This window comes from Lepidochelys kempii, chromosome 14 (assembly GCF_965140285.1).
Source record: "Lepidochelys kempii isolate rLepKem1 chromosome 14, rLepKem1.hap1, whole genome shotgun sequence".
Taxonomy (NCBI): Eukaryota; Metazoa; Chordata; order Testudines; family Cheloniidae; genus Lepidochelys; species Lepidochelys kempii.
The window spans coordinates 587,567-612,456 of record NC_136393.1 but is presented as its reverse complement, the minus strand read 5'-3'; the positions used below and the strand labels follow the sequence as shown (position 1 = coordinate 612,456).

The 24,890-nt window shown below is 44.8% G+C and overlaps 1 protein-coding gene across 15 annotated transcripts in view; it reads left to right on the top strand.

Moving 5' to 3' along the window:
- ASPSCR1 (ASPSCR1 tether for SLC2A4, UBX domain containing) overlaps window positions 1–24,890 on the top strand; it is an 87,182-nt gene that overhangs the window by 5,798 nt on the left and 56,494 nt on the right. For 5 of the 15 annotated variants that reach the window (XR_012154791.2, XM_073310669.2, XM_073310670.1 and 2 more), the window contains 3 exons: window positions 11,274–11,685; window positions 14,562–14,662; window positions 23,057–23,187. The exons of 4 other annotated variants lie outside the window; for them this stretch is intronic. Coding sequence is in view for 10 of the 11 variants with exons in the window: in XM_073310669.2 (XP_073166770.1) it covers window positions 11,274–11,685; window positions 14,562–14,662; window positions 23,057–23,187 (644 nt within the window). In the remaining variant the exon portion in view is untranslated. Of the gene's footprint in view, window positions 1–11,273; window positions 11,686–14,561; window positions 14,663–23,056; window positions 23,188–24,890 lie in introns of those variants that run through there. 6 more of the 15 variants (XM_073310678.2, XM_073310673.2, XM_073310679.2 and 3 more) reach the window with 4 other exon arrangements.

Here is a 24,890-nt window from a genome sequence, read left to right as displayed (position 1 = left end):
AGCCCTATACACTTCGTATTCTGTGTTGAAATAGAAATCAATATATTTGAAAATGTAGAAAAATATACAAACTAATAAATTTCAATTGGTATTTAACAGTGTGATTAAAACTGCGATTAATTGTGATTTTTTTAATCACTGTTAATTTTTTTGAGTTAATTGCTTGAGTTAACTGCGATTAATTGACAGCCCTAATTTTATAAAATGCTGGAATAACTCCCTTGGCCACTTTTATTCTCCTTATGATGTTTGTATTACAGATTTGTAAAGTATTTATTGCTGTAGCAGCTAAATGCTTATTTGCAGTAAATTAAGAAAAAATAGTATTAAATAAATTAAAAAAAAATTACCCTGTATTTTATTATTAGAAATGGATACTGTGTGATCTTGCTGAAATGGAGTCTGCAAATATTAAATTGTCTGTCACTGTGATCCCTATGGATATTTTGTCTAACAGAGGTTCTCAAACTTTGTGACAGAACACATGATGCTGGTTTCTTTTTATTTTCATCTGCTAAATTGTGATGGAAGACTACTATCCCTAATGTTATATTTCTTCATAGGCATTTGCTGAAGTTCCAGTAATGTTATATGATTCATACATAAAGGCAGATATCCATGAGCTATTGTCTGTATAGACAAGGAGTAATTGTGGCACCTTAGAGACTAACAAATTTATTTGAGCATAAGCTTTTGTGAGCTACAGCTCACTTCATCCGATGAAAGCTTATGCTCAAATAAATTTTAGTCTCCAAGGTGCCACAAGTGCTCCTTTTCTTTTTGCGAATACAGACTAACACGGCTCCTACTCTGAAACCTGTCTGTATAGAGTTGTGGTCCATATTGTGAAAAAGTTTGTGAGCCTTTGCTCTAGCAGGCTGTGTTGGACTTGGGGATGTTATCATGTATCCACACTTGTCCTCTGCATGACCCCCCCCCCCAACCTCCCATTTTATGCATTGCTTCAGTGACTTTACTTTTCACTTTGTGGAAGAAGAAAGCTCCGGCTGGGTGGTGTTTACTTCGGGTGGCTCCTGAAAGTGACCGGCACATCTCCCTGGCAGTGTCTCCTAGGTGGTCTCCCTGTGCTGCCCCTGCCTGCAGGTACTGCCCCCACAGCTCCCATTGGTCGCAGTTCCCGGCCAAAGGAGCTGCAGAGTTGGTGCTCGGGGTGGGGGTAGCTCGCAGAGACCCACTTGTCCCCGCCCCTCCAGGGGTCGCAGGGATGTGCCGGCCACTTCTGGGAGCAGCGTGGAGCCAGGGCAAGCAGGGAACCTGCCTTAACCCCACTGTGCTGCTGCACTTTTAGGATCTAAAATCTTCTAGTTTGGCTTCAGTAACCTCCAGGAAATAGTGGGAGGAGGAGGAGTTGATCAGTGGGGCCCGTGGATCCCCTGGAGTACCCTTGGGGACCGTGGACCTCAGTTTGAGAAACGCTGAGCTACAAGAGATTTAAGATATTTATTTATATTACAGTACGGTCTAGAGGGATCAGGCCTTTTTGGGGCCGGGCATTGTACAGAGAAGTAATTAAAAAAAGCACAGTTACTATTCCAAAGACTCTTGCTTTTAAGATCTTGAAGGGTGGAATGTAAACAGAGTTCCCATCCCATAATGCAAGAACAACAAGGTATGGAATTTAATGGTATAAAGCCAGTATAAGAAAATACATTGTACAATACATAGTTGGCCAAAAGAACTCCCTGCCAGTGTCAGATTTAATAATTTTATTAAGATAATGTTGAAGTAAAAAGAAAACGGTACAGAGTTTAAGCATAGAAGTTTCTGGTTATCAGGGAATAAGGTACAGATTATCAAGGGGTGTGAAATTCGGATTAGGAACGGGTGGCGTAAGGAATACATAATCTGCAATCTCCCCGATTGGGGGTAAAAGTTAAACGGGTCAAAGTACAGACATTGAGATATGGGGGTATGTTGTCCATATAAAAGCTATGTTCAGGTGTGGAGTATAATGAGTGGATACGATGATTAGGATGGATCTCATAGAATATCAGAGTTGGAAGGGACCTCTGGAGGTCATCTAGTCCAACCCCCTGCTCAGAGCAGGACCAATCCCCAACTAAATCATCTCAGCCAGGACGTTGTCAAGCCTGACCTTAAAAACCCCTAAGGAAGGGGATTCCAGCACCTCCCTAGGTAACGCATTCCAGCCTCCTAGTGAAAAAGTTTTTCCTAATATCCAACCTAAATCTCCCCCACTGCAACTTGAGACCATTACTCCTTGTCCTAGAATAGATCTTGATCTAGAATAGTCTAGATCCATCCTCTTTGGATCTACCTTTCAGGTAGTTAAAAGCAGCTATCAGGTCCCCCTTGTTCTTCTCTTCCGTAGACTAAACAATCCCAGTTCCCTTAGCCTCTCCTCATAAGTCATGTGTTCCAGACCCCTAATCATTTTTGTTGCCCTTCACTGAACTCCCTCCAATTTCTCCACATCCTTCTTGTAGTGTGGGGCCCAAAACTGGATACAGTACTCCAGATGAGGCCTCACCAGTGTTGAATAGAGGGGAACGATCACGTCCCTTGATCTGCTGGCAATGCCCCTACTTATACACCCCAAAATGCCATTGTCCTTCTTGGCAACAAGGGCGCACTGTTGACTCATATCCAGCTTCTCATCCACTGTCACCCCTAGGTCCTTCTCTGCAGAACTGCTGCCTAGCCATTCGGTCCCTAGTCTGTAGCGGTGCATTGGATTCCTCCGTCCTAAGTGCAGGACTCTGCACTTGTCGTTGTTGAACCTCGTCAGATTTCTTTTGGCCCAATCCTCTAATTTGTCTAGGTCCCTCTGTATCCTATCCCTACCCTCCAGCATATCTACCACTCCTCCCAGTTTAGTGTCATCTTGCTGAGTGTGCAATCCACACCATCCTCCAGATCATTAATGAAGATATTGAACAAAACCGGCCCCAGGATCTACCCTCATTTGATGGGATTTAATGTTCAGTGAGTTTATGGTTCCAGTTCATATGGTCCAATGGAAAAAGTCTCTCAGTCCTTTCCCATAGTTGATGTAGGATGTCGTACCGGTTCACACCTCCTGGTACTGTCGGTGGCCGGTGATGTGTTTGATATAGATGTCCCTGGACCATCGGATGGTGTCCGAGACCATGAGGCGCTGCATGAGCCGTGCGTAGCGTTGACCGATCCCACAGGTCCACAGCACATGCTTGTTGCAGGGGTCCCAAGCGCCCAGGGCTTTGACGATCAGGGCATCCATGTGCACCTTGTAGCCCTTCGCTCTCAGGGTGTCAGTCAGGGGGGCATATTTTTCCAGCTTACGAGCTCGGGCTTCGCGGAAGGCCAGGGTCCTGTTCTCGAAGGAGACCGTGATGTCGACGAGGATGATCTTTTTCTGGGCCTCGTCGGTGACTACCACGTCAGGTCGCAACTGGCTGTCAGTACCGGGGATGGCTCAGTTCACGGCGACCTCCCCCAGGCGCGGTGCGATGGCACTTGGGTTTTCAAATCTCTGGATAATTTCATGAGCAGAATTGACATTAGTAATTATGTGCTGAAATGGAGGCAATCCAACCTTATGCTTAATGGTGTGGGCTGATTTCCACAGGCTTGGGGATGAATTCTCACTTTGTGTTCCCCATGGTATGGTAGCTTGGGCCGATGTGGAGGTTTGTGAACGTGAGGAGATGTGGTTTCCCCTGACACATTTGGCACTGGGGTAGTCAATTCTAGAGACTGGATCCTGGATTTGATAAATCACTGATTTGTTCAACAAATTGGATGTCTGGGAAGTAGAATGGTAATTGGTCTGGGATTTATCATCAGCATTTGTTTGTAAGGATCCTTGACCCCTCTAGAACATATCTGCAGAGCAGTGCCCACCAGATTCCTATGTGGTGTGGATGGGGAAGGAAGGCACTATTACAAAGAACTAACCTAGAGATACAGCCAGCCATCTTTTATGCACATTTGTAAACTTAGCAACTATTTGGCACCATTCTCTGTAGTATTTTATATGCAGCCTGGGATTTTTGAAAAGAGTTTTTAATTGACTGACTATGACTTTCGTGACATTTTTGGCTTTGAACTGTTGCCCAAAAACTGATGTAATTGCCAGTTTGAATTTCTGGGCAGGATTCTTGTAGCATGGTGATGTCAGCTGTCAGCACACATCTGTAGCTGAGGATAATCTAAAGCTGGTCTCTGGCAAAGAAGAAAATAGGAGACTGTGTTAGTGATGGGATGAAACTACTTAGCTACCATGTAGTGGCTGATAATGCTCACTGTTTCTTCTGTGCAGGAAGGTTCCTGTCTCTTAGCAGTATTACAAGAGCAGGACCTGAGGTAGATAGCAAACACATGCCACAAAGGAATTTGTTGTAGATTGTCTCCTTTTTTTAACCCTCCTTTGAAAAGGAAAATATGCTAAGATATTTGGCTTGACTCTCTTGTCTCTGTTTCCCTCAAGCTGCTCAGGCACTGTGGTGGAAGGTTTGTATAAAAACCTAGATATATAGGAAGAAAGCATTTGTTGATGTTCTGTGCGCGTGACCTTTTGAGGTTGTTCACATTCTCTGATTCCTTGGGTAATTTTGGTTTTATGGGGCTGGTGAAAACCATGGTTCGCTAGAAATCATGGGATACTGCCCTATGGGGGATTCTCGGTAACAGTGCAGCCAAATAGGTGCATCATCAACAAGCTACCTATGTTAGAAGTTCACTTGCCACCCAAAAAGTGGAGTTTACAACTAGAGGCAACCAACGCCGCCTCCTGTCTCAGTCTGCTACTTACTGATGTGGAGGAACTGATTGAGAACAAAAGGGAAGCTTTGAACCAGTGATCATAAGCTACTTAAGTTGCCATGGGATAAGGGAAGATCCTTCCATGGATTGAGAACTAGTAAAAGACAGGGAACAAAGGGTAGGAATAAATGGTAAATTTTCAGAATGGAGAGGGGTAACTAGAGGTGTTCCCCAAGGGTCAGTCCTAGGACCAATCTTATTCATAAATGATCTGGAGAAAGGGGTAAACAGTTAGGTGGCAAAGTTTGCAGCAGATATTAAACTGCTCAAGATAGTTAAGACCAAAGCAGACTGTGAAGAAATTCAAAAAGATCTCACAAAACTAAGTGATTAGGCAACAAAATGGCAAATGAAATTTAATGTGGATAAATGTAAAGTAATGCACGTTGGAAAAAATAACCCCAACTATACAGACAATATGATGGGGGCTAATTTAGCTACAACTAGTCAGGAGAAAGATCTTGGAGTCATCGTGGATAGTTCTCTGAAGATGTCCATGGAGTGTGCAGCGGAAGTCAAAAAAGCAAACGGGATTTTAGGAATCCTTAAAAAAGGGATAGAGAATAAGATGGAGAATATCTTATTGCGCTTATATAAATCCATGGTACTCCCACATCTTGAATACTGACAGGTGTCAGAGTATTCAGAGTTTCAGCCATGTTAGTCTGTATTCGCAAAAAGAAAAGGAGTACTTGTGGCACCTTAGAGACTAACAAATTTATTTGAGCATAAGCTTTCGTGAGCTGTACATGGCAGAGGGGCATTGCTGGCACATGATGGCATATATCACATTGGTAGATGTGCAGGTGAATGAGCCTGTGATAGTGTGGCTGATGTGATTAGGCCCTCTGATGGTGTCAGTGTAGTGATAATCAAGGTGGGCGATTTCCAGCAGTTGACAAGAATGTCTGAGGAACAGTGGGGGGGATAAACATGGGGAAATAGTTTTACTTTGTGTAATGACTCATCCACTCTGTCTCTATTCAAGCCTAAGTTAATTGTATCCAGTTTGCAAATTAATTCCAATTCAGCAGTCTCTCGTTGGAGTCTGTTTTTGAATTTTTTTTGTTGAAGAATTGCAACTTTTAGGTCTCTAATCGAGTGACCAGAGAGATTAAAGTGTTCTCCAACTGGCTTTTCAATGTTATAATTCTTGACATCTGATTGGTGTCCATTTATTCTTTTACGTAGAGACTGTCCAGTTTGACCAATGTACATGGCAGAGGGGCACTGCTGGCACATGATGGCATATATCACATTGGTAGATGTGCAGGTGAATGAGCCTCTGATAGTGTGGCTGATGTGATTAGGCCCTCTGATGGTGTCCCCTGAATAGATATGTGGCCACAGTTGGCAACGGGCTTTCTTGCAAGGATAAGTTCCTGGGTTAGTGGTTCAGTTGTGTGGTATGTGGTTGCTGGTGAGTATTTGCTTCAGGTTGGGGGGCTGTCTGTAAGCAAGGACTGGCCTGTCTCCCAAGATCTGTGAGAGTGATGGGTCATCCTTCAGGATAGGTTGTAGATCCTTGATGATGCGTTGGAGAAGTTTTAGTGGGGGCTGAAGGTGATGACTAGTGGCGTTCTGTTATTTTCTTTGTTGGGCCTGTCCTGTAGTAGGTGACTTCTGGGTACTCTTCTGGCTCTATCAATCTGTTTCTTCACTTCCACAGGTGGGTATTGTAGTTGTAAGAACGCTTGATAGAGATCCTATAGGTGTTTGTCTCTGTCTGAGGGGTTGGAGCAAATGCGGTTGTATCGTAGAGCTTGGCTGTAGACAATGGATCGTGTGGTGTGGTCTGGATGAAAGCTGGACGCATGTAGGTAGAAATAGCGGTCAGTAGGTTTCCGGTATAGGGTGGTGTTTATGTGACCATCGCTTATTAGCTCTGTAGTGTCTGGGAAGTGGATCTCTTGTGTGGACACTCGATTACGGACCTAAAAGTTGCAATTCTTCAACAAAAAAAACTTCAAAAACAGACTCCAACGAGAGACTGCTGAATTGGAATTAATTTGCAAACTGGATACAATTAACTTAGGCTTGAATAGAGACTGGGAGTGGATGGGTCATTACACAAAGTAAAACTATTTCCCCATGTTTATTCCTGCCCTTCCCCCCACTGTTCCTCAGACGTTCTTGTCAACTGCTGGAAATGGTCCACCTTGATTATCACTACAAAAGGTTTCCCCGCCCCCCGATCTCCTGCTGGTAATAGCTCACCTTAAGTGATCACCCTCGTTACAGTGTGTATGGTAACACCCATTGTTTCATGTTCTCTATGTATATAAATCTCCCCACTGTATTTTCCACTAAATGCATCCGATGAAGTGAGCTGTAGCTCACGAAAGCTTATGCTCAAATAAATTTGTTAGTCTCTAAGGTGCCGCAAGTCCTCCTTTTCTTTTTGTGAATAAGAGTGGATTGAAGTGATGTGTGTTGTACCTCCATGGTCCCACATGTGGATGTGCTCAATTGCTGTTTGTTGTGCCTGAGGGAAGCCCATTCCTCAAACTGATGCTCAGTCTGTGCCCGCACCAGAAGGTCATGGAGGGTCTAGGTCATCCTTACTGAGGAGGTCTTATGAGACCAGTTATTCATTCTGATACTGGATCAGTCTTCTGTTCCTGTGAATGGACAGAGGTGGCTGCCTTTGACTTCAGTGTCCCTGGTGCCAAAGAAGACTGTGCCAGATTGGTCTGGGGCTGATGACTGTACAGGGTAAATCTTCTGGTATCAAGGCCTAACTGGCCTTGAGAAATGAGCACTTAGAAATCTGAATTGGCCTAAGGACCATATTAGTGCGGGTCCTTTATTGGTGCCAGGAACTTGGGTGTCTAAGAAACCTGGTATTAAGTAGGTAGGCACTTCATGAGGGTGCCGAGACACTCCCTTGGCACGAAAGGGCTTCATTCTCTTGGGACACTCTGGTTCCAGCAGCTTCCCTGGTACTGAGGAAATCTGTGTAGGGCCTCTCAGCACCTTTTCTTCAGCCTCAAGTGGATCTTAGCCCTGGTCTACACTGCGGGGGCAGGGTCAACCTAAGATACGCAACTTCAGCTACGGCGTATCTTAGGTCGACTTACCTGGCCATGAGGACGGCAGCGAGTCGACTGCTGCCACTCCCCCGTCAACTCTGCTTCCACCTCTCACAAGCTGGTGTTCTGGAGTTGATGGGGAGCGCGTTTGGGGATTGATTTATCGTGTCTAGACGAGACGCAATAAATCAATCCCTGATAGATCTGCCTTTAGTTTTGCAGAGGCTTTGATTCATAGATTCATAGATATTAAGGTCAGAAGGAACCCTTATGATCATCTAGTCTGACCTCCTGCACAACACAGGCGCCGACCCACTCCTGTGATAAACCTCTCACCTATGTCTGAGCTATTGAAGTCCTCAAATCATGGTTTAAAGACTTCAAGGAGCAGGAAATCCTCTAGTAAGTGACCCGTGCCCCATGCTACAGAGGAAGGTGAAGAACCTCTAGGGCCTCTTCCAGTCTGCCCTGGAGGAAAGTTCCTTCCCGACCCCAAATATGGCAATCAGCTGAACCCTGAGTATATGGGCAAGATTCACCGGCAAGATTCACCAGCCAGATACCCAGGAACGAATTCATAGAATCATAGAATATCAGGGTTGGAAGGGACCCCAGAAGGTCATCTAGTCCAACCCCCTGCTCAAAGCAGGACCAATTCCCAGTTAAATCATCCCAGCCAAGGCTTTGTCAAGCCTGACCTTAAAAACCTCTAAGGAAGGAGATTCTACCACCTCCCTAGGTAACGCATTCCAGTGTTTCACCACCCTCTTAGTGAAAAAGTTTTTCCTAATATCCAATCTAAACCTCCCCCACTGCAACTTGAGACCATTACTCCTCGTTCTGTCATCTGCTACCATTGAGAACAGTCTAGAGCCATCCTCTTTGGAACCCCCTTTCAGGTAGTTGAAAGCAGCTATCAAATCCCCCCTCATTCTTCTCTTCTGCAGGCTAAACAATCCCAGCTCCCTCAGCCTTTCCTCATAAGTCATGTGTTCCAGTCCCCTAATCATTTTTGTTGCCCTTCGCTGGACTCTCTCCAATTTATCCACATCCTTCTTGTAGTGTGAGGCCCAAAACTGGACATAATGTCGAATAGAGGGGAACGATCACGTCCCTCGATCTGCTCGGTATGCCCCTACTTATACATCCCAAAATGCCATTGGCCTTCTTGGCAACAAGGGCACACTGTTGACTCATATCCAGCTTCTCGTCCACTGTCACCCCTAGGTCCTTTTCTGCAGAACTGCTGCCTAGCCATTCGGTCCCTAGTCTGTAGCTGTGCATTGGGTTCTTCCGTCCTAAGTGCAGGACCCTGCACTTATCCTTATTGAACCTCATCAGATTCCTTTTGGCCCAATCTTCCAATTGGTCTAGGTCCTTCTGTATCCTATCCCTCCCCTCCAGCGTATCTACCACTCCTCCCAGTTTAGTATCATCCGCAAATTTGCTGAGAGTGCAATCCACACCATCCTCCAGATCATTTATGAAGATATTTATGAATTCTCTGTAGTAACTCAGATCCCATCCCATTTAACATCCCATCACAAGCCATTGGGCCTATTTACCATGAATATTTAAAGATCAGTTAATTGCCAAAATCATGTTATCCCATCATACCATCTCCTCCATAAACTTATTGAGTTTAATCTTGAAGCCAGATAGGTCTTTTGCCCCCACTGCTTCCCTTGGAAGGCTATTCCAAAAATTCACCCCTCTGATGGTTAGAAACCTTCGTCTAATTTCAAGTCTAAACTTCCCGATGACCAGTTTATATCCATTTGTTCTTGTGTCCACACTGGTATTGAGCTTAAATAATTCCTCTCCCTCTCCGGTATTTATCTCTCTGATATATTTATAGAGAGCAGTCTTATCTCCCCTCAACCTTCTTTTGGTTAGGCTAAACAAGCCAAGCTCCTTGAGTCTCCTTTCATAAGACAGGTTTTCCATTCCTCGGATCATCCTAGTAGTCCTTCTCTGTACCTGTTCCAGTTTGAATTCATCCTTCTTAAACATGGGAGACCATAACTGCACGCAGTATTCCAAATGAGGTCTCACCAGTGCCTTGTATAACAGTACTAAAACCTCCTTATCTCTACTGGAAATACCTCGCCTGATGCATCCCGATCCTAATGCACCGCATTAGCTTTTTCACGGCCATATCACATTGGCGGCTCATAGTCCTCCTGTGATCAACCAATAGTCCAAGGTCCATCTCCTCCTTTGGTGCTGTGCTTGGCTGCCATCAAGCGCAGGGGAAAGAAAAATCCTGGGAGAAGAGGAGCAGCTTCATTCTCGCCACAGACCTGACCCTGGAGTTCGTGATTACCAGTCTGGGTTATTGCAACTCATTTTATTTAGCAATGAAGCCCCATGCTCTGTAAAAGCTTCAACTAGTTAAACACAGTAGTTCGTCTGCTTACTAAAACAGGTCACCCGGAACTCTACACTGTCTTCTGTGAGTCCAGTTCAAGGTCTTTTGTCCTGATACTCAAAGCCCTCTATGGGATTGGCCCTGGTTACCTGAGAGATTGAGGTTTTCAGCACCTGTGACTTCCTTTCACAGATGCATTCTATAAGAACGGTAAAACCATTGACAGATATGGAGAGACATGTGAGTGCAGGAGACAGAACATTCACAAGAGATAATCTTAAACTATGGAATTCATGCCCTAAATGTGTGCTATTACGTAGAATTCAAATTAACAGATCATTGGAATGTATTCAGTATTTTGAGCCCATTTGCTGCCTGTAAAGAAGGCTCTTGATTTCCAGAACGGTTTGAAAATGCAGTTTGTTTGTTTAGCCATGAATCGAAGAGAGATCTGTGAACGCGGTAGTGTTTCTTCTGAGTTAATCTGCATGTTGTACTTTGATGCAGGTATAGTGCAGAGAACTGGGAGTCTGGAGATTTGGGTTCTAATTCTCATTCTGCTACCTACTCACTGTGAGGCTTTGGGCAAATCACTTAACATCTCTGGGCCTGAGTTTGTCTATCTGTAAAATGAGGATGATGATATTGACCTCTCCTTTATAAAGCACTTTGAGAACCTTAAAGAATCCTTATTGAGGTTACAGGGACAAACCATCCTGATGTGTAGAAAGAATAGTAAATATGGCAGGCGACCAGCTTGGCTTAACAGTGAAATCCTTGCTGATCTTAAACACACAAAAGAAGTTTACAAGAAGTGGAAGACTGGACAAATGACCAGGGAAGAGTATAAAAATATTGCTCGGGCATGCAGGAATGAAATCAGGAAGGCCAGCTCACACCTGGAGTTGCAGCTAGCAAGAGATGTTAAGAGTAACAAGAAGGGTTTCTTCAGGTATGTTAGCAACAAGAAGAAAGTCAAGGAAAGCGTGGGCCCCTTACTGAATGAGGGAGGCAACCTAGTGACAGGGGATGTGGATAAAGCTAATGTACTCAATGCTTATTTTGCCTCTGTCTTCACGAACAAGGTCAGCTCCCAGACTACTGCACTGGGCAGCACAGCATGGGGAGGAGGTGACCAGCCCTCTGTGGACAAAGAAGTGGTTCGGGACTATGTAGAAAAGCTGGACAAGCACAAGTCCATGGTGCTGGATGTGTGGCATCCGAGAGCGCTAAAGGAGTTGGCGGATGTGATTGTAGAGCCATTGGCCATTATCTTCGAAAACTCATGGCGATCGGGGGAAGTCCCGGACGACTGGAAAAAGGCTAATGTAGTGCCCATCTTTAAAAAAGGGAAGGAGGAGGATCCTGGGAACTACAGGCCAGTCAGCCTCACCTCAGTCCCTGGAAAAATCATGGAGGAGGTCCTCAAGGAATCAATTCTGAAGCACTTAGAGGAGAGGAAAGTGATCAGGAACAGTCAGCATGGATTCATCAAGGGCAAGTCATGCCTGACTAATCTAATTGCCTTCTATGATGAGATAACTGGCTCTGTGGATGAGGGGGAAGCAGTGGACGTGTTGTTCCTTGACTTTAGCAAAGCTTTTGACACGGTCTCCTACGGTATTCTTGCCAGCAAGTTAAAGAAGTATGGGCTGGATGAATGGACTATAAGGTGGATAGAAAGTTGGCTAGATTGTCGGGCTGAATGGGTAGTGGTCAATGGCTCCATGTCTAGTTGGCAGCCGGTATCAAGTGGAGTGGCCCAGGGGTCAGTCCTCGGGCCAGTTTTGTTCAGTATCTTCATTAATGATCTGGAGGATGGTGTAGATTCCACCCTCAGCAAGTTTGCAGATGACACTAAACTAGGAAGAGAGGTAGATACGCTGGAGGGGAGGGATAGGATACAGAGGGCCCTAGACAAATTAGAGGATTGGGCCAAAAGAAATCTGACGAGGTTCAATAAGGACAAGTGCAGAGTCCTGCACTTAGGACGGAAGAATCCAATGCACTGCTACAGACTAGGGACCGAATGTCTCGGCAGCAGTTCGGCAGAAAAGGACCTAGAGGTTACAGTGGACGAGAAACTGGATATGAGTCAACAGTGTGCCGTTGTTGCCAAGAAGGCCAATGGCATTTTGGGATGTATATGTAGGGGCATTGCTAGCAGATCGAGGGACGTGATCATTCCTCGCTATTTGACATTGGTGAGGCCTCATCTGGAGTACTGTGTCCAGTTTTGGGCCCGACACTACAAGGATGTGGAAAAATTGGAGAGAGTCCAGCGGAGGGCAACAAAAATTATTAGGGGACTGGAACACATGACTTATGAGGAGAGGCTGAGGGAACTGGGGATGTTTAGTCTACAGAAGAGAAGAATGGTTCTGCTTTGAGCAGGGGTTGGACTAGATGGCCTCCTGAGGTCCCTTCCAACCCTGATATTCTATGATTCTAACCTCAGAGAAGAGGCACTAGAGACAAAGTATTGTTTATTATAAATAATTATCGTTCCAGATTTATGCTTAGAAATTGTCTTCCCATAAAGCAAACTATAGGAACGCTATTTTTGGCGATGGAAATCTTTCCTCTTGGCATAGAATATCAGGGTTGGAAGAGACCTCAGGAGGTCATCTAGTCCAACCCCCTGCTCATAGCAGAACCGATCCCCAACTAAATCATCCCAGCCAGGGCTTTGTCAAGCCGGACCTTAAAAACCTCTAAGGAAGGAGATTCCACCACCTCCCTGGGTAACCCATTCCTGTGCTTCACCACCCTCCTAGTGAAAAAGGTTTTCCTAATCTCCAACCTAAATCTCCCCCACTGCAGCTTTTCTGTGGCCTGGCTCAGTCATTACCCAAATCGTCCCGCTGAAATCTGCCGGTTGAGGGTCCTCCAGAGATAGATCTCAGCCCTCTGTGATTGGGGTTTGGGTGCCTCTGTGGTACTATCTTCTCCCTGGATCCTGTGCAGTCCATTGTCGGCGCAGTGAAGGGCTAAGGGGGCAGGAGGGACTTCAGAAGTTAACAAAAATCATAAGATTTAATGCAGCCCAAGGGACCTAGGGGAAGCTATGGCTAGAAGGAATTGCTTCCAGCATGGCTCCACTAGAACTATACTCGCAGGAACTAAGGGGACTGCTGGGGGCCACCATTGCTGCAGGGGAACAGAGCCTTTGCATGAATGGCTCTAGAATCAGCCAGGTTTTGGGGCAGTTTTTCCAGGAAGCAAACCGTGCTCCTCAATGGGAAGATGTGGTGAATTCTTCTCAAGGATTTTCTAGTGGAGTTCCTTTGCAAGTGATCTCCTCTTAAGGCTTTCACTATAGGAGAGGAGGATTTAGACCACGATGGTCAGTCAAGTTTTATTGTGTTTGCCCATGCATGAGTGTGAGGAAATTTAGCTTGTGTGCCCCTGAATAAAAATCTGACAGCACCATGCACTGTATCTGTGCAGGCCATGTCAGTGTCACATTAAAAGAATCGACCCATCTGAGACTATTCAAATGGAAAGAATCAAAACTAGCTGTGCTCTCTTGGCTGGGGGACTGAAAGCGGAGTGGTTAGTTTCACTCTGTGGATATTAACTAAAATATGGTTGTATTAGGTTTCCAGCAATGCAGGGGAAGGTTTAAAGCCCAACAATCCCCAATAAAAGAAGTTTACATGGCATTTAAAAAAAGTTAAATATTTCTATTCACACTACGGTTTCTAAAAATTTGCTTTTAAAGCAACCCTTAGGTGTGCCCCAGCCTCCATGCATCTTCAGAGTGCTTTCTGCTGGTCTTGTGGGAGCGTTGCAAACATCGAGAATTCCATACTGTGGCCACCCCTTCACAGAATCACAGTATCATTCATAACTCATTTCTGCTCATAGGGATAGCTGTTTTAGGCATCCCCCCAACCCTCCCCCAGTATTACATTTGGGGTGGGAGTTACAAACTGTACATTACTGCCTTATATTTCGGGAGAAAATCTGGAACCAAGAACAGTCTCTGAGATGGTATCACTGTATTCTCAAGTCACGTCTTTGGAATTAATGTTTTGAAGTTCAGAATGACCCTGATGGCTGCCAGTCAGGAACATAAATAAAAACACAGGACTGGAAGTCAGGACTCTAAAGTTCTATTCACAGCTCTGCCATTGTCTCTCTCTATATGATTTTGGGCAAGTTATCTTGCCTATCCTTTTTTCTCACTAACTGTAAATTGGAAATGATATTGACATATAGCTCCTGGGGCTTGTGAAGTAATTCCTTAATGTTTGTAAGATGCTTGATTCAGCCTTGGATAGGAGGTCCTAGAGATGAAGTACCTTAAAAAAAAATTGTGAAGAAATTGAATTTCCTCCCTGTCCTTAACAGTGGATTTTCCCCTTTAGGTTCAGATTGCATTGCAGTTGAACAGTGGTTCCCGGTTACAGGACACCTTTCACTCTGGCAAGACACTGTGGGAAATTCTCAGCCATTTTACACAAACCAGGTGAGCAATGAGGCATGTAGAAGGGAAAGGGCTTGTTTCCAGGGACACTTCCAACAGTCAGCTGAAGAAGGATGGATAGCTACCACTTTTAGACATTGTCAAAAGACGCTTGGAGATTTCTAGAAATTATATGTATTTTTATTGTGCTCTCCACTCTCTTACATTCTTCACATGTCTTATTAAATTACATTGATTCATAGTTAGACCAGGATAAAAGAGAGAATGTAACTTCTTGCTTCAGAATATAAAGCAACCACTAACTCCCTGAGGCTGGGAATAAACTTCCCTGTGGACCTGTTACTGTATGTGTCCATTATGGGGACTTACATTGAAGTATTTGCTACTGCCAGAGGTGGGGGCTGGACTAGATGTACCACTGGTGTGTCTGCTCTGGCAGTTCCATGTGTTCGGACAAGTGGAGTTCTTTCTTGAACAAACGGCTGGTTTCCTCTGAACGCTTTGGGGAAGCCTAGAGTACAGGCTAAAGTGGCATTTTCAAACCATTGACTAGGTCTTGTTTAAAGAGCAGGGTTTCATGCCTGCTCCTGCTGTCTTGCTCTAGCTAGAAAGAACGTCATACATATTTCTAAGGGTTAAGAAGTTTCTGTAGTTTGCCTCGGCTTTGCTGCAGTCTGCATTCCGCGGCTCCTTCCGTCTTTAGTTGACTCAAGAACAATAGCAGCATTTTTTTAAAATGTCAAACTAATAAACTCTACTCCAAAGACAGTTCTGCTCTTTGATTTCATTTTTGTTTGTGGCTTTGGAAGGCTGAGCCTCTTGAAGCTGAGGCAAATTCTGTCAATTCTGCCAGGAGTAGTATGGAGGATTTCAGCTTCCCGTTTTTTTAGCAGGATTTACCTTTTGCTAATGTGCTGTCTCTTCTGGCCTTGTCTGCTTATTTTATTCTTTCATTTGCTCAGTTCCCACTTTCTGGCTGGTGCTCTGGGCTTTTTCTAACTTGATGGGAGAGTTTCTGTTGCATTTGAAGCTCTTGCACCATGGTGCAAATGCTATGCTGCAATGTTGTGTAACTGGAAGCTGGTTTGACTACTGAAACCATTCAAATATCCATCTAAAAAAAGTAAGTGATTCAGTATCATGCCAAACCCTCCAAAGGCTCCCAGAGCTCTGACACTAGGACTTCTAGGAAATAAAAGGTCATTTGGAATAATCTGATGAGTAACAGCATGCAGATGAATGTCTTAGTCCATGTCAACCGTGTATGATTAACATTTTTAATTTCATGTGATAATTGATGCATAAGATCTCTACAGGAATGTGATCTAAGGAGTTGGGGGCCAGGTGGGAAGGAAACTCCTCTCCTTCCCCCCATTCCTCAGAGCTGGGTGCTGGAGGAGCTCGTATGCAGGTTTTCCAAATACTTTTGGTCTCATTGCTTCTAAAAAGTAAAGGAGTACTTGTGGCGCCTTGGAGACTAACAAATTTCTTTTTGCGAATACAGACTAACACGGCTGCTACTCTGAAACCTGTCATTGCTTTTAAAGTCCCTTTGATAGTGGGACCAATTGAGGAGTTAAAATATGTGGAAATTCAGGCAATTCCTGGCATAGACTGAATTACTGAATTAGTATATTTACTAAAGCTGCAAATGGAGGATAAAGTGTCCCCTATGAGCGGATGTGGTTATGAACTGAGAGCGGTACATGCTGTGGCTCAGGCAGGCTGGCCTTGGGCTGTGGAGACAGTCCTCAATGTAATTTTTCAGAGCAGAACTTTGCATCATTTCTGGGAGTGTTAGAGGGCAGCATCAATCCTTTGCCAGCCGGTGGCTGGGGGCTACTGAAAACCTGAAGCTTGCTGATTGCTCCTCTATCATTGGAATACGCTGTCTTTGCTAGGGCCCAAGAAACTGCATAGTACACACTAGTCCTGAAGAGCTTCCCTTTGGCACAGGTTCTGAGGGGAAGTAATCGTTGCTTTTTAGGTCTCTCCCGTGTTTGATACATGGGAAGAAAGTTGTTTGGGTTGGCTGAATGCACAATCCAAAAACAGGTCCTTTAAGGCAATTCAAACTAAGGACAAAAGAAAACAAAGATGTTTGATACTAAAACAGCTGCCTGAGTACCCGTCTCAGAAGGACAAGAAAGCTGATATGCTGGTGACTGGGGAGGCATTATTGTTAAGATTAAACTAAACTACAGTAAATTGAATGGCTCTCGTAACCCAAAACATCCATTCTAAAGATAACATACGTGTAGGATTCTCACTTTTGGGTCTTAGCTCCTTCATGTGAGACTGGGAGAACTCCTGTAGCACTTAGGTTTTTGTTTTTAAATTGTAAGGGCAGGTACCTGGGTAAAGCGTGAGCCAGATTCCCTTCCAGTAGTCACACACCAAGCCTTCCTGAGTTTAAATTTTCCCCTCTGTACGTTCTAGTATCACAGAGACTCTTGCATCATCCTGGTAATGGGTGACACCCCCCCTCCCCCTCCCCCCAGGACTTTCTGCCCTTGTCCCAGTCTAGGGACTATCCGTAATTAGAAACAGACTTCCAAACACCACCTGTTCATAGTGTGACCACAGATGTATGTAACAGAAGAATCCATGGATGTGGACTTCTCACCATGGGAATTTAGTCCCTCCAGGAACGGCAGTAGCACAAAAATGTTCTGGAGACAAGGATGGTCCTGTCTGCATTAAGGACCTTTGGAGACCTAATAAATGTGATCCTGGTTCAAACAGATAATTAGGTCTTCTTATCTTACATAAACAAGCAAAGAGGCACTGGAACCTATATGGATATGTAAACCTCCTGCATCCCACAAAAGATTCTTTATAGTAGTGTACCTGGCAGGGAAGTGAATAAGACTGTAGGTGCACTGCAGCTGATCCATGTTAGCTCCTCATGAATGATTTCTGGATCAAGAAGAGGCTCTTCTTCCAGTGATGGACAGCAATCTCTTCCTATCCACTTCCCCGCATGCTTTGTGTCAAAAAATACTTGGGTTCTACTTGGGTCAAATAAAAGGACAAACCAAGTTCTTGTTTTCTGACATCAGTTCACTGGGCAGTGTTGTCAGTAAGAAGACTGTGTCTACATGGTCGTGTCAAGAAATAGTCATGGCAAGGCTCACTCAGTTTGAGGTGAGGTGGCCACCACTGCCTGCCTCAGATGTGTTTTCATCCTGTACATATGCAATGCTGCGATATGGTCTCCTCTCTACACATTTACCAAAGCAGCATTGCTTGGATTGGGATGCAGGAAGGGACTCCTGTTTTGTAGTAGCTCCAGGGTAGGCGGAGGCTGAACTCTCTTAACCCCAAACACAAGTTTTTCTTTTGGGATATCTCATTTTCAGTTGGTCACATCTTAAATATTTTCTTTAATTGTTGTTTCGTCTTCAGGCTTGAATGCTGAGCCTGATTATCATGAGGTATTTGTAGTCCTCTTCTCTAAAACAGTCAGCTCCCTAAACCCTCTCTGTTCACACTGTTGGTATTGTCCTTAGCAATGTCACTTGTTACAGCTTTACTCACTTGTCTTTTTGGATGTCCCTCATGCTTCTTCCTTTTCAAGAGTACTGATTGTGCTCCTGTGATGTCATTAGAGAAGAGAAAACTGTTTGTCTCTGAGATTATGCTCTTGGAGGGCTCTTACTGCTCCACTCACCTCCTTTCAAAAGTCTGGAGGATTATCTCTTTGAGATGTTTTTCTTAGTTCTGTTTTTTTAAGGAATATTTCTTTTGATCACATGTTGATCATATTTGGATCTGCCTCGGCCTTTGAGAGCTCTACCTCAATGCTGTCAGTCAGAACTGACTAGAATGATTGGAGGGGGTGGAATATGAGACAGGAAGGGGCCGGACACATACACATGTCCTGTCTCACTGCCACTGCCCTCAAGGGTTTAAATACCCCACCCCCGATAGAGCCGAGGGCATTTCAATCTTGTGTTAAGGAGCTAAGACCCAGGGGTGTCAGTAATGTTATAAGGAAGGCCCCCTCTTAACGGTGGAAATACCTGCTGTCTAGTGGGGAAGCCATCTATGTGCAGTGAGTGATAAATAACCTCTCTACAGCTCGCTCACACGTCAACTAGTTTTTCCTCAGTTAAAAATGTGAGCTCTTTCTTGTGTGATTTGGTTTCATGGAGTGGTCTCATTTGCTGTGGGTTATTGTAATGCCAACTTAATAGTTAATGTACATACAGCTCTTTGAAGATGTAAAGTGCTACAGAAGTGTTAAGAATTATTAACTTCACCCCATCAGACACAGGTGGGATTTCCTGCCCTCTGGGAGGTGAGATCAGCAGTTTGGATGGACTTTTCATTAAATGCAGGAAGCAGTAAAGATGCCATTTGTGACTTGGTCATGTAACATTTGGACTGATGGTCTCTTGGCTGAAGTCACTGACTTATGGTTACTTCTGCGTGGGTCCTGCTAGCATAAGTTAATTCTCCGTTTGTTGGCTTTTGCTGCATCCTTCCTTGGGCTTTCCCTTTGGAGATGTTTTCCTGGAGAGCTCTGCCGCCTGAAATGCATAAAGGGAAGTCTTCTAAACCCACTGGAATTTCCCTCGGGTCTCCAGTGTCCATCTCTGCTAATTGAGTCTGAAGAAAGTCTGGAAGCTATTGCAGGCTGCTCCTCCTCTCAATGTGCTGCACTCCTTGCACAAGATGTTTACAGGTCCTGTCAGATTACTACATGAGAGAATCTAATCTGCCTGCTTTCCCCTTCTGAAGAACAGCACATCAAAGAAATAGCAGTGTGTTTGATGTGTCTGCTTGCCTCAGTGAATGCACGTAATGGATTAGCAGCCGTTGGAGGAGGAGCCTGCTGGCTTCCAGCAGTTACACAAAAACAAATCTCTTGGATCTTTGATTTGTGTCTGCCCTACAGAGACTGGATTGAGGCACGTGGTCCTGCACACCCCACCTCTGGCAGCAGGATTAGGGGATGCTGTCCCTTTTCTCTCTCCCACTCCTGCCCATCTGGCAGCTTCCTCTGTTTCTGTAAATTCTTTCACTTAAACAGTGTTTGTTTGCCCTGGTGTTTGTGAAGAACATTCTGTCACTCTGACCCTGTGCTGTTGTTTATTTGCGGTAGTACCCACTATAAAAAGAATGTGCTTTGATCCAAGGAGCTCACAATCTAAGAACAAACATGTAGACAGAGGTCAGGGGAAGGGAAATAACAATAGATAATGTATACAAGTCCAACTTGTTCACTATAAAGTAGGTCTTTTTGATAGGGTGCCACCTTGCCTCAGTTTCCTCCTCTTCCAGCTGGTAGTCTGCCATCTCTCCTGGTAGTTAAGGAATTTGGAGTTTGAATGATTAGGCCTCTGGCCAGTTCTCCATTTTAGTATGCCCTTTTGGGGGGTTAACAAAACAAATTTCAAAACACAAATTGTACACTGCTATCCTCCCTGGTCTTGGTAGTCCTTTGGCCCTTGCTGCAGGTTGTCCACAGCTTGCTTCCTAGGGACTGGATGGTCCTTTCCCTAGCCTCTCTTGGGTCGGTGATCTTTTCCCTTACAGCAGGGATGTTAGATGGTCCCTTCCAGAGGTGGCACAACAATGGTGTAGGGTCCCAGAATGCTTGCTCTTAAAGGGCCCAAGGATTGTAACACATGTCCCAACTACCAGTGCCTTGTTACAGGCCAGAATGGAGGCTATTGTAGTAATTAAGGAGGCATATAGTGAGGGCCTGAATGAAAGATTTGACTGTGAGAATGGAGAGAGAAGGATGAATCCTGGAGAGAAGTGGCAGGACTTGGAACGGGCTGTATGTGTTGGGGTAAGGGAGGTGGGAGGAATGAAAGGTCGCCCCCAAGTTGCAGACCTGTGGAGGATGGTGGTGGTAACAGCGAAGAAAAAGGAGAGTAGAGTTGTTTGGTGGGAAGATAAAAAGTATGATTTTACCCATGTTCAGTTTCAGATAAGGAGACATCTAAGAGGTGGTGTTTAGAGGCTGGTATGCAGGATTGGATAGAAGGAGAGAGTTTAATGATGGAGGGGAGAGAGTTTGCGAGTCATCAGAACGTGGCAGGTAGCTGAAACCATATACGCTGATCAGATCATCTATAGATAGGGTGTAAAATGAGAAGAAAAAAGGGCCAAAGATGGAGCCCTGGGGAAACCCGCACAGAGCATCAGAGAAGGACCTGCTGAAAGAGTTGCTAAAAGAATGGCCAGAGAGGGACAAGGAAAACCAGGAGACCGACTGTATCTTGAAAGCCTAGAAGGCTGCCTGAGACAAAATCTCTGAAAGGGGGACCTGTGCTAATACAGAAACCTAGCAGTGGGAATGTTCATAGCAGCCATGGTAACTATCTCAGTTCTGGACCCTTCCCTTCAGCAGAAACATTGGACTCCTCAAGGGGTTTGGATGGAGCTTTTGCAGTGTGGGTGGAGTGTGAGCAAGGCCCAGCTATTGTTCTTTGCTTGATCCTGCTTCCCTGTTCCATGTGATTTCTTGATTGCAGTCTCCTGAAACAGGCCTGTTTTTCTGGGACCTTCAGGCTTGAGCTTACCTGTCGTACTGGCCCTTGGTCACCCAGTGTCCTTGAGAGTAACTGTGTTATGCATGATTCTAAGTGAGGAAATGAACTTTGGATTCCTTCAGATCTCTGCATGCAACTCTCCCTCCCTACAGAGGGGAATTGATTGCTGGTCCGTAAGTCTGTGTTGAACCCTTGGCAGCCCCATTTTGGATCATTTATTGGCTCTTGGTGATGGATAAGGAAGGATTTGGCAGAAGAGCCCTCACCTTTCATAATCTGAGGGCTGAGAACAGAAAGTTTACAGCACTAGCTCTTGCACTGAAATACTAAAGGGATTGACTGTAACCTGCCCCATGTCGAAGCCTTGCTGGGACGATGCAGAGAGCTGAAGTGCTTTTCTGCTAACTCTACTGATTTTGCGATGAATCCAAATACTACTTCAAATCCAAATACTGAACTCTTAAAATTTAGTTATTTTACTATTAATGCCTATTAACACAACTGAATTTTCCTCAAAACTGAAATGGTCTCTCTCCAGTGTTAACCTATGATCTGGTCAGTTCTGTGCAGAGGGAGAGATCCTGGAAATTCAGTCCCCATGCACCAGCAAGATGTTCACATCTTCCTCTGGGAGCCCTATGCACTCACCCATCAATTACTGTCCAGCCTCCAATCTCCCTTTTCCTGGCATGGTTATCTGGAAGGTGGTGGCATCCAAGCTCCAGAAGCATATGTCCTCTGCTGTCACCCCGCACCCCTGACACTGATTTCAGACCAGGCTGCAGGACAGAAAGTCTTGCTGATGCTGATGGATGGCTTCCCTCTGGTTCTGGATGAGAAACAAACCTTTGTGCTGAAACTGCTGGATCTCTCTGTGGCCTTCAACACTGTTGGTCATTCCATGCCTGGAAGAGATCTGCGGTTACATGAAGAATAGTTGGCACAAGCTCTGCTCAGGAAAGAGAAGAGTGATTCTAGTAGGGATGGGGAGGCACATGGTATTTGGAAGTTCCTTAGATTTCACCTGTGATCAACAGAATCAGCTCACATGTTGAAAGAAGTGTGTCACTGTGGGGTTGTGCTGGACTTTCCTCCTAGATGCACAGATTGCTACAGTGCTAAAGAATTATTTCGTTCATCTGTGCCTGATCAGGAAACGGTGCCTCCTCCTTTAGCCTGAGAGCTTTCCTTTGGGGCTTAGGTTGTCTTCACCTCCAGGTGAGGTTACTGCAAATCACTGTTTGGGGCTGTACCCAGCATGCAGCAGGAGCTTTCTAAACTACAAAGGCTGATTTTGAGCATGTCACACGTGTGCTACATGTACTTCACTGTCATCTGAGAGCAGAATTAAAGGGTCCGAGTCTCAAAATCAAAGCCTTTAACAGACTATGACACAGCTACCTCAGAGTCTGTCTTACCCTTCATGTATCTCCAAGGCAGCGGTGTGTCACAGGAACACAGTAGCTAGAGAGAGTTACATTTAAACTACTTGCTCCTGGGGCCAGAGCATTCTCAGTAATGGAACTCTAGCTACAAAACTCCTTGCCAGGAAGGGTTAGAATGAATTCAACTCAAATGGTTGGGATCAACCTGTGAATTTGGTCTTACTGCCCATGGCAGCAAGATGGAATTTGATGGCTTGCATCTGGTGCCATGCAGCAGCCTCTCTTCAGAACCTGTTAGATAGGAACATTTTCCTGCCTTTGGCAGCTTCTTGTTTTATTTTAGTCGATTTTGACTAATTTTTTTCAGTTTAGTGCATCAGTGCCTTAGTGCTAAATGGCTGAGTTCAAACCCTTGTGCTTCAAGTTCTGCGTATATTCAGTGGTCTTAGTCTCTTAATGGATGAATATAACTGTTGCCTTTTTTGTTTGGGTGTGGGCTGTATTCTTGACCATTGTTCAGGGTGCTGGTCCTTCTCCCACAGAACCTGCCACTTCAGAGATACTCTGTTAAAACTCTTTCTGTTGGAGCAAGAGGTGTATTGGATTCAGAAGGACAGCCCGCTGATTCAAAAAAGGAACATTCTCTCAGAAATCCAGTTCCTTCAGCGGCCCAGTAAGTAGGAATTCTACCCCAAAGCTCCTTTCGCTACTCCTGAGGAGAAAACTTCTACTCCTTTGACATGCTGTCCTCAGTCCCTCATATCAAGCTGTATGCGAGTTGAGACCTGAGCACTGAAGACTGGTACCACCTCAAGGCAGGGCAGGTAGAGGACAGTATCAGGGATGACTCAGAGCACCATGCTTCTTTCCTAGAGCAGGAGGAAAGAATCATGAACCTACTGACTCTTCTAAATCTTGGACCCACAAGCCTTATCACTCAGTGCTGGCCACTGTGGTGGACCCTTTGCTTCCTCCAGCACTGACTGAAGCCAAATCAACCGCAGTACCAAAGGGTGGAACCAGCAACAGTTCCCTCTTGGCTACAGTACTGATATCCATGGTACTGGACCTGGTGATAATGCCAGAGTCTAATGATGCCACGTTATTATTGATTACTAGCTACAGATTTAGAGTTCCAGACACTGCCTTTGGTACCATTGCTACAGGTACTGGTTTCCCCAGTAATGAGAAATCCTAAGAAGCCCCTAGCACCAGTACCTTCCCCTCTTACCAAGGGGAGGACAGCAGCACATCCAGAGCAAATATATTTCTTTTTCTTTTTCCTCAGAGTCAAGCTGTTTCCCTTTTCTGGTCATCCAACAACTTTTCCCTTGTGATTACCTTGATTAAAAAAAAAAACCACCTACAGCCCCCTATGGTCACCAGGGATTCAGTATAGGAGGCACTTGTCCTCAGGGATTCCTAGAGAAATCCAAATTACGATTGAAGATCTTTACTTGAAGGACCGGATCTTGTCAGTTCCCCTATGGATTAGTCATTACACACCCACAAGAGAGCCCCTCTTCTTTTACCAGCATCCACCTTGCATTAGCTCCCAAACAGCAGGTTTGATGCTCCTATTGAAAGCTGTATACCAGTTCCGCCACAACTTGCCTTTCTCTTTTTGCCATTTTTAGTTGACACCTTTCCTATTTTTCTCAGGCACAAACTGGGATTATTTCAGAGCATTTGTTACTGGAGATTATTGCCAAAGACCACTCCATAGAATTCCAGTTCTTGCCTCCTGTCTCAGGTCCCTAAGAGGGACAAATCTCGGGGAGACAATTGAGGGAAGAAGTGGGTTCTTTATTTCAAGTAGGAGCCAGAGAAGCACCATCTCAGGAGTTCAGAGAGAAGGGTTTCTATTTCAGCTACTTCCTTACTCCCAAAAGAAAAGGGGGAATGTGCCCTATCCTGGATCTGAGGCAACAAAACACATTCATTGACTCAGATTCAGAATTGTGATACTAGCCTCCATCATCTTTTTGTAAAGGTCTTTCCCCCATCCCGTCATACGCTGGTCGTAATGAACATCAGCCAGGCTGTTGTCACAGTGATACTTACAGCTCTTTATTGGACCAAACATTACTGGCTCACAGACCTCTGCAGATCTCTCGCCTCAATCTTCCATACTTATGTTCCTAGAATCAGGGAAAAATTTTGCACCCAGACCCCATGTCTCTTCACGTGACTGCTTGAAAGTTAGCTGGCTGAGCATAACGGATGGAGACTATTCCACAGAAGTCCAAGGATTATTGATATTGAGCAGGAGCCCTCTTCCACTTTGATCTGTAGACTGATCTTGCAGAGATTTTTTCCATCTGGGCTTCACAACAAAGTCCTAACCCATTCTAGATTACATACTCCACTTTAAGC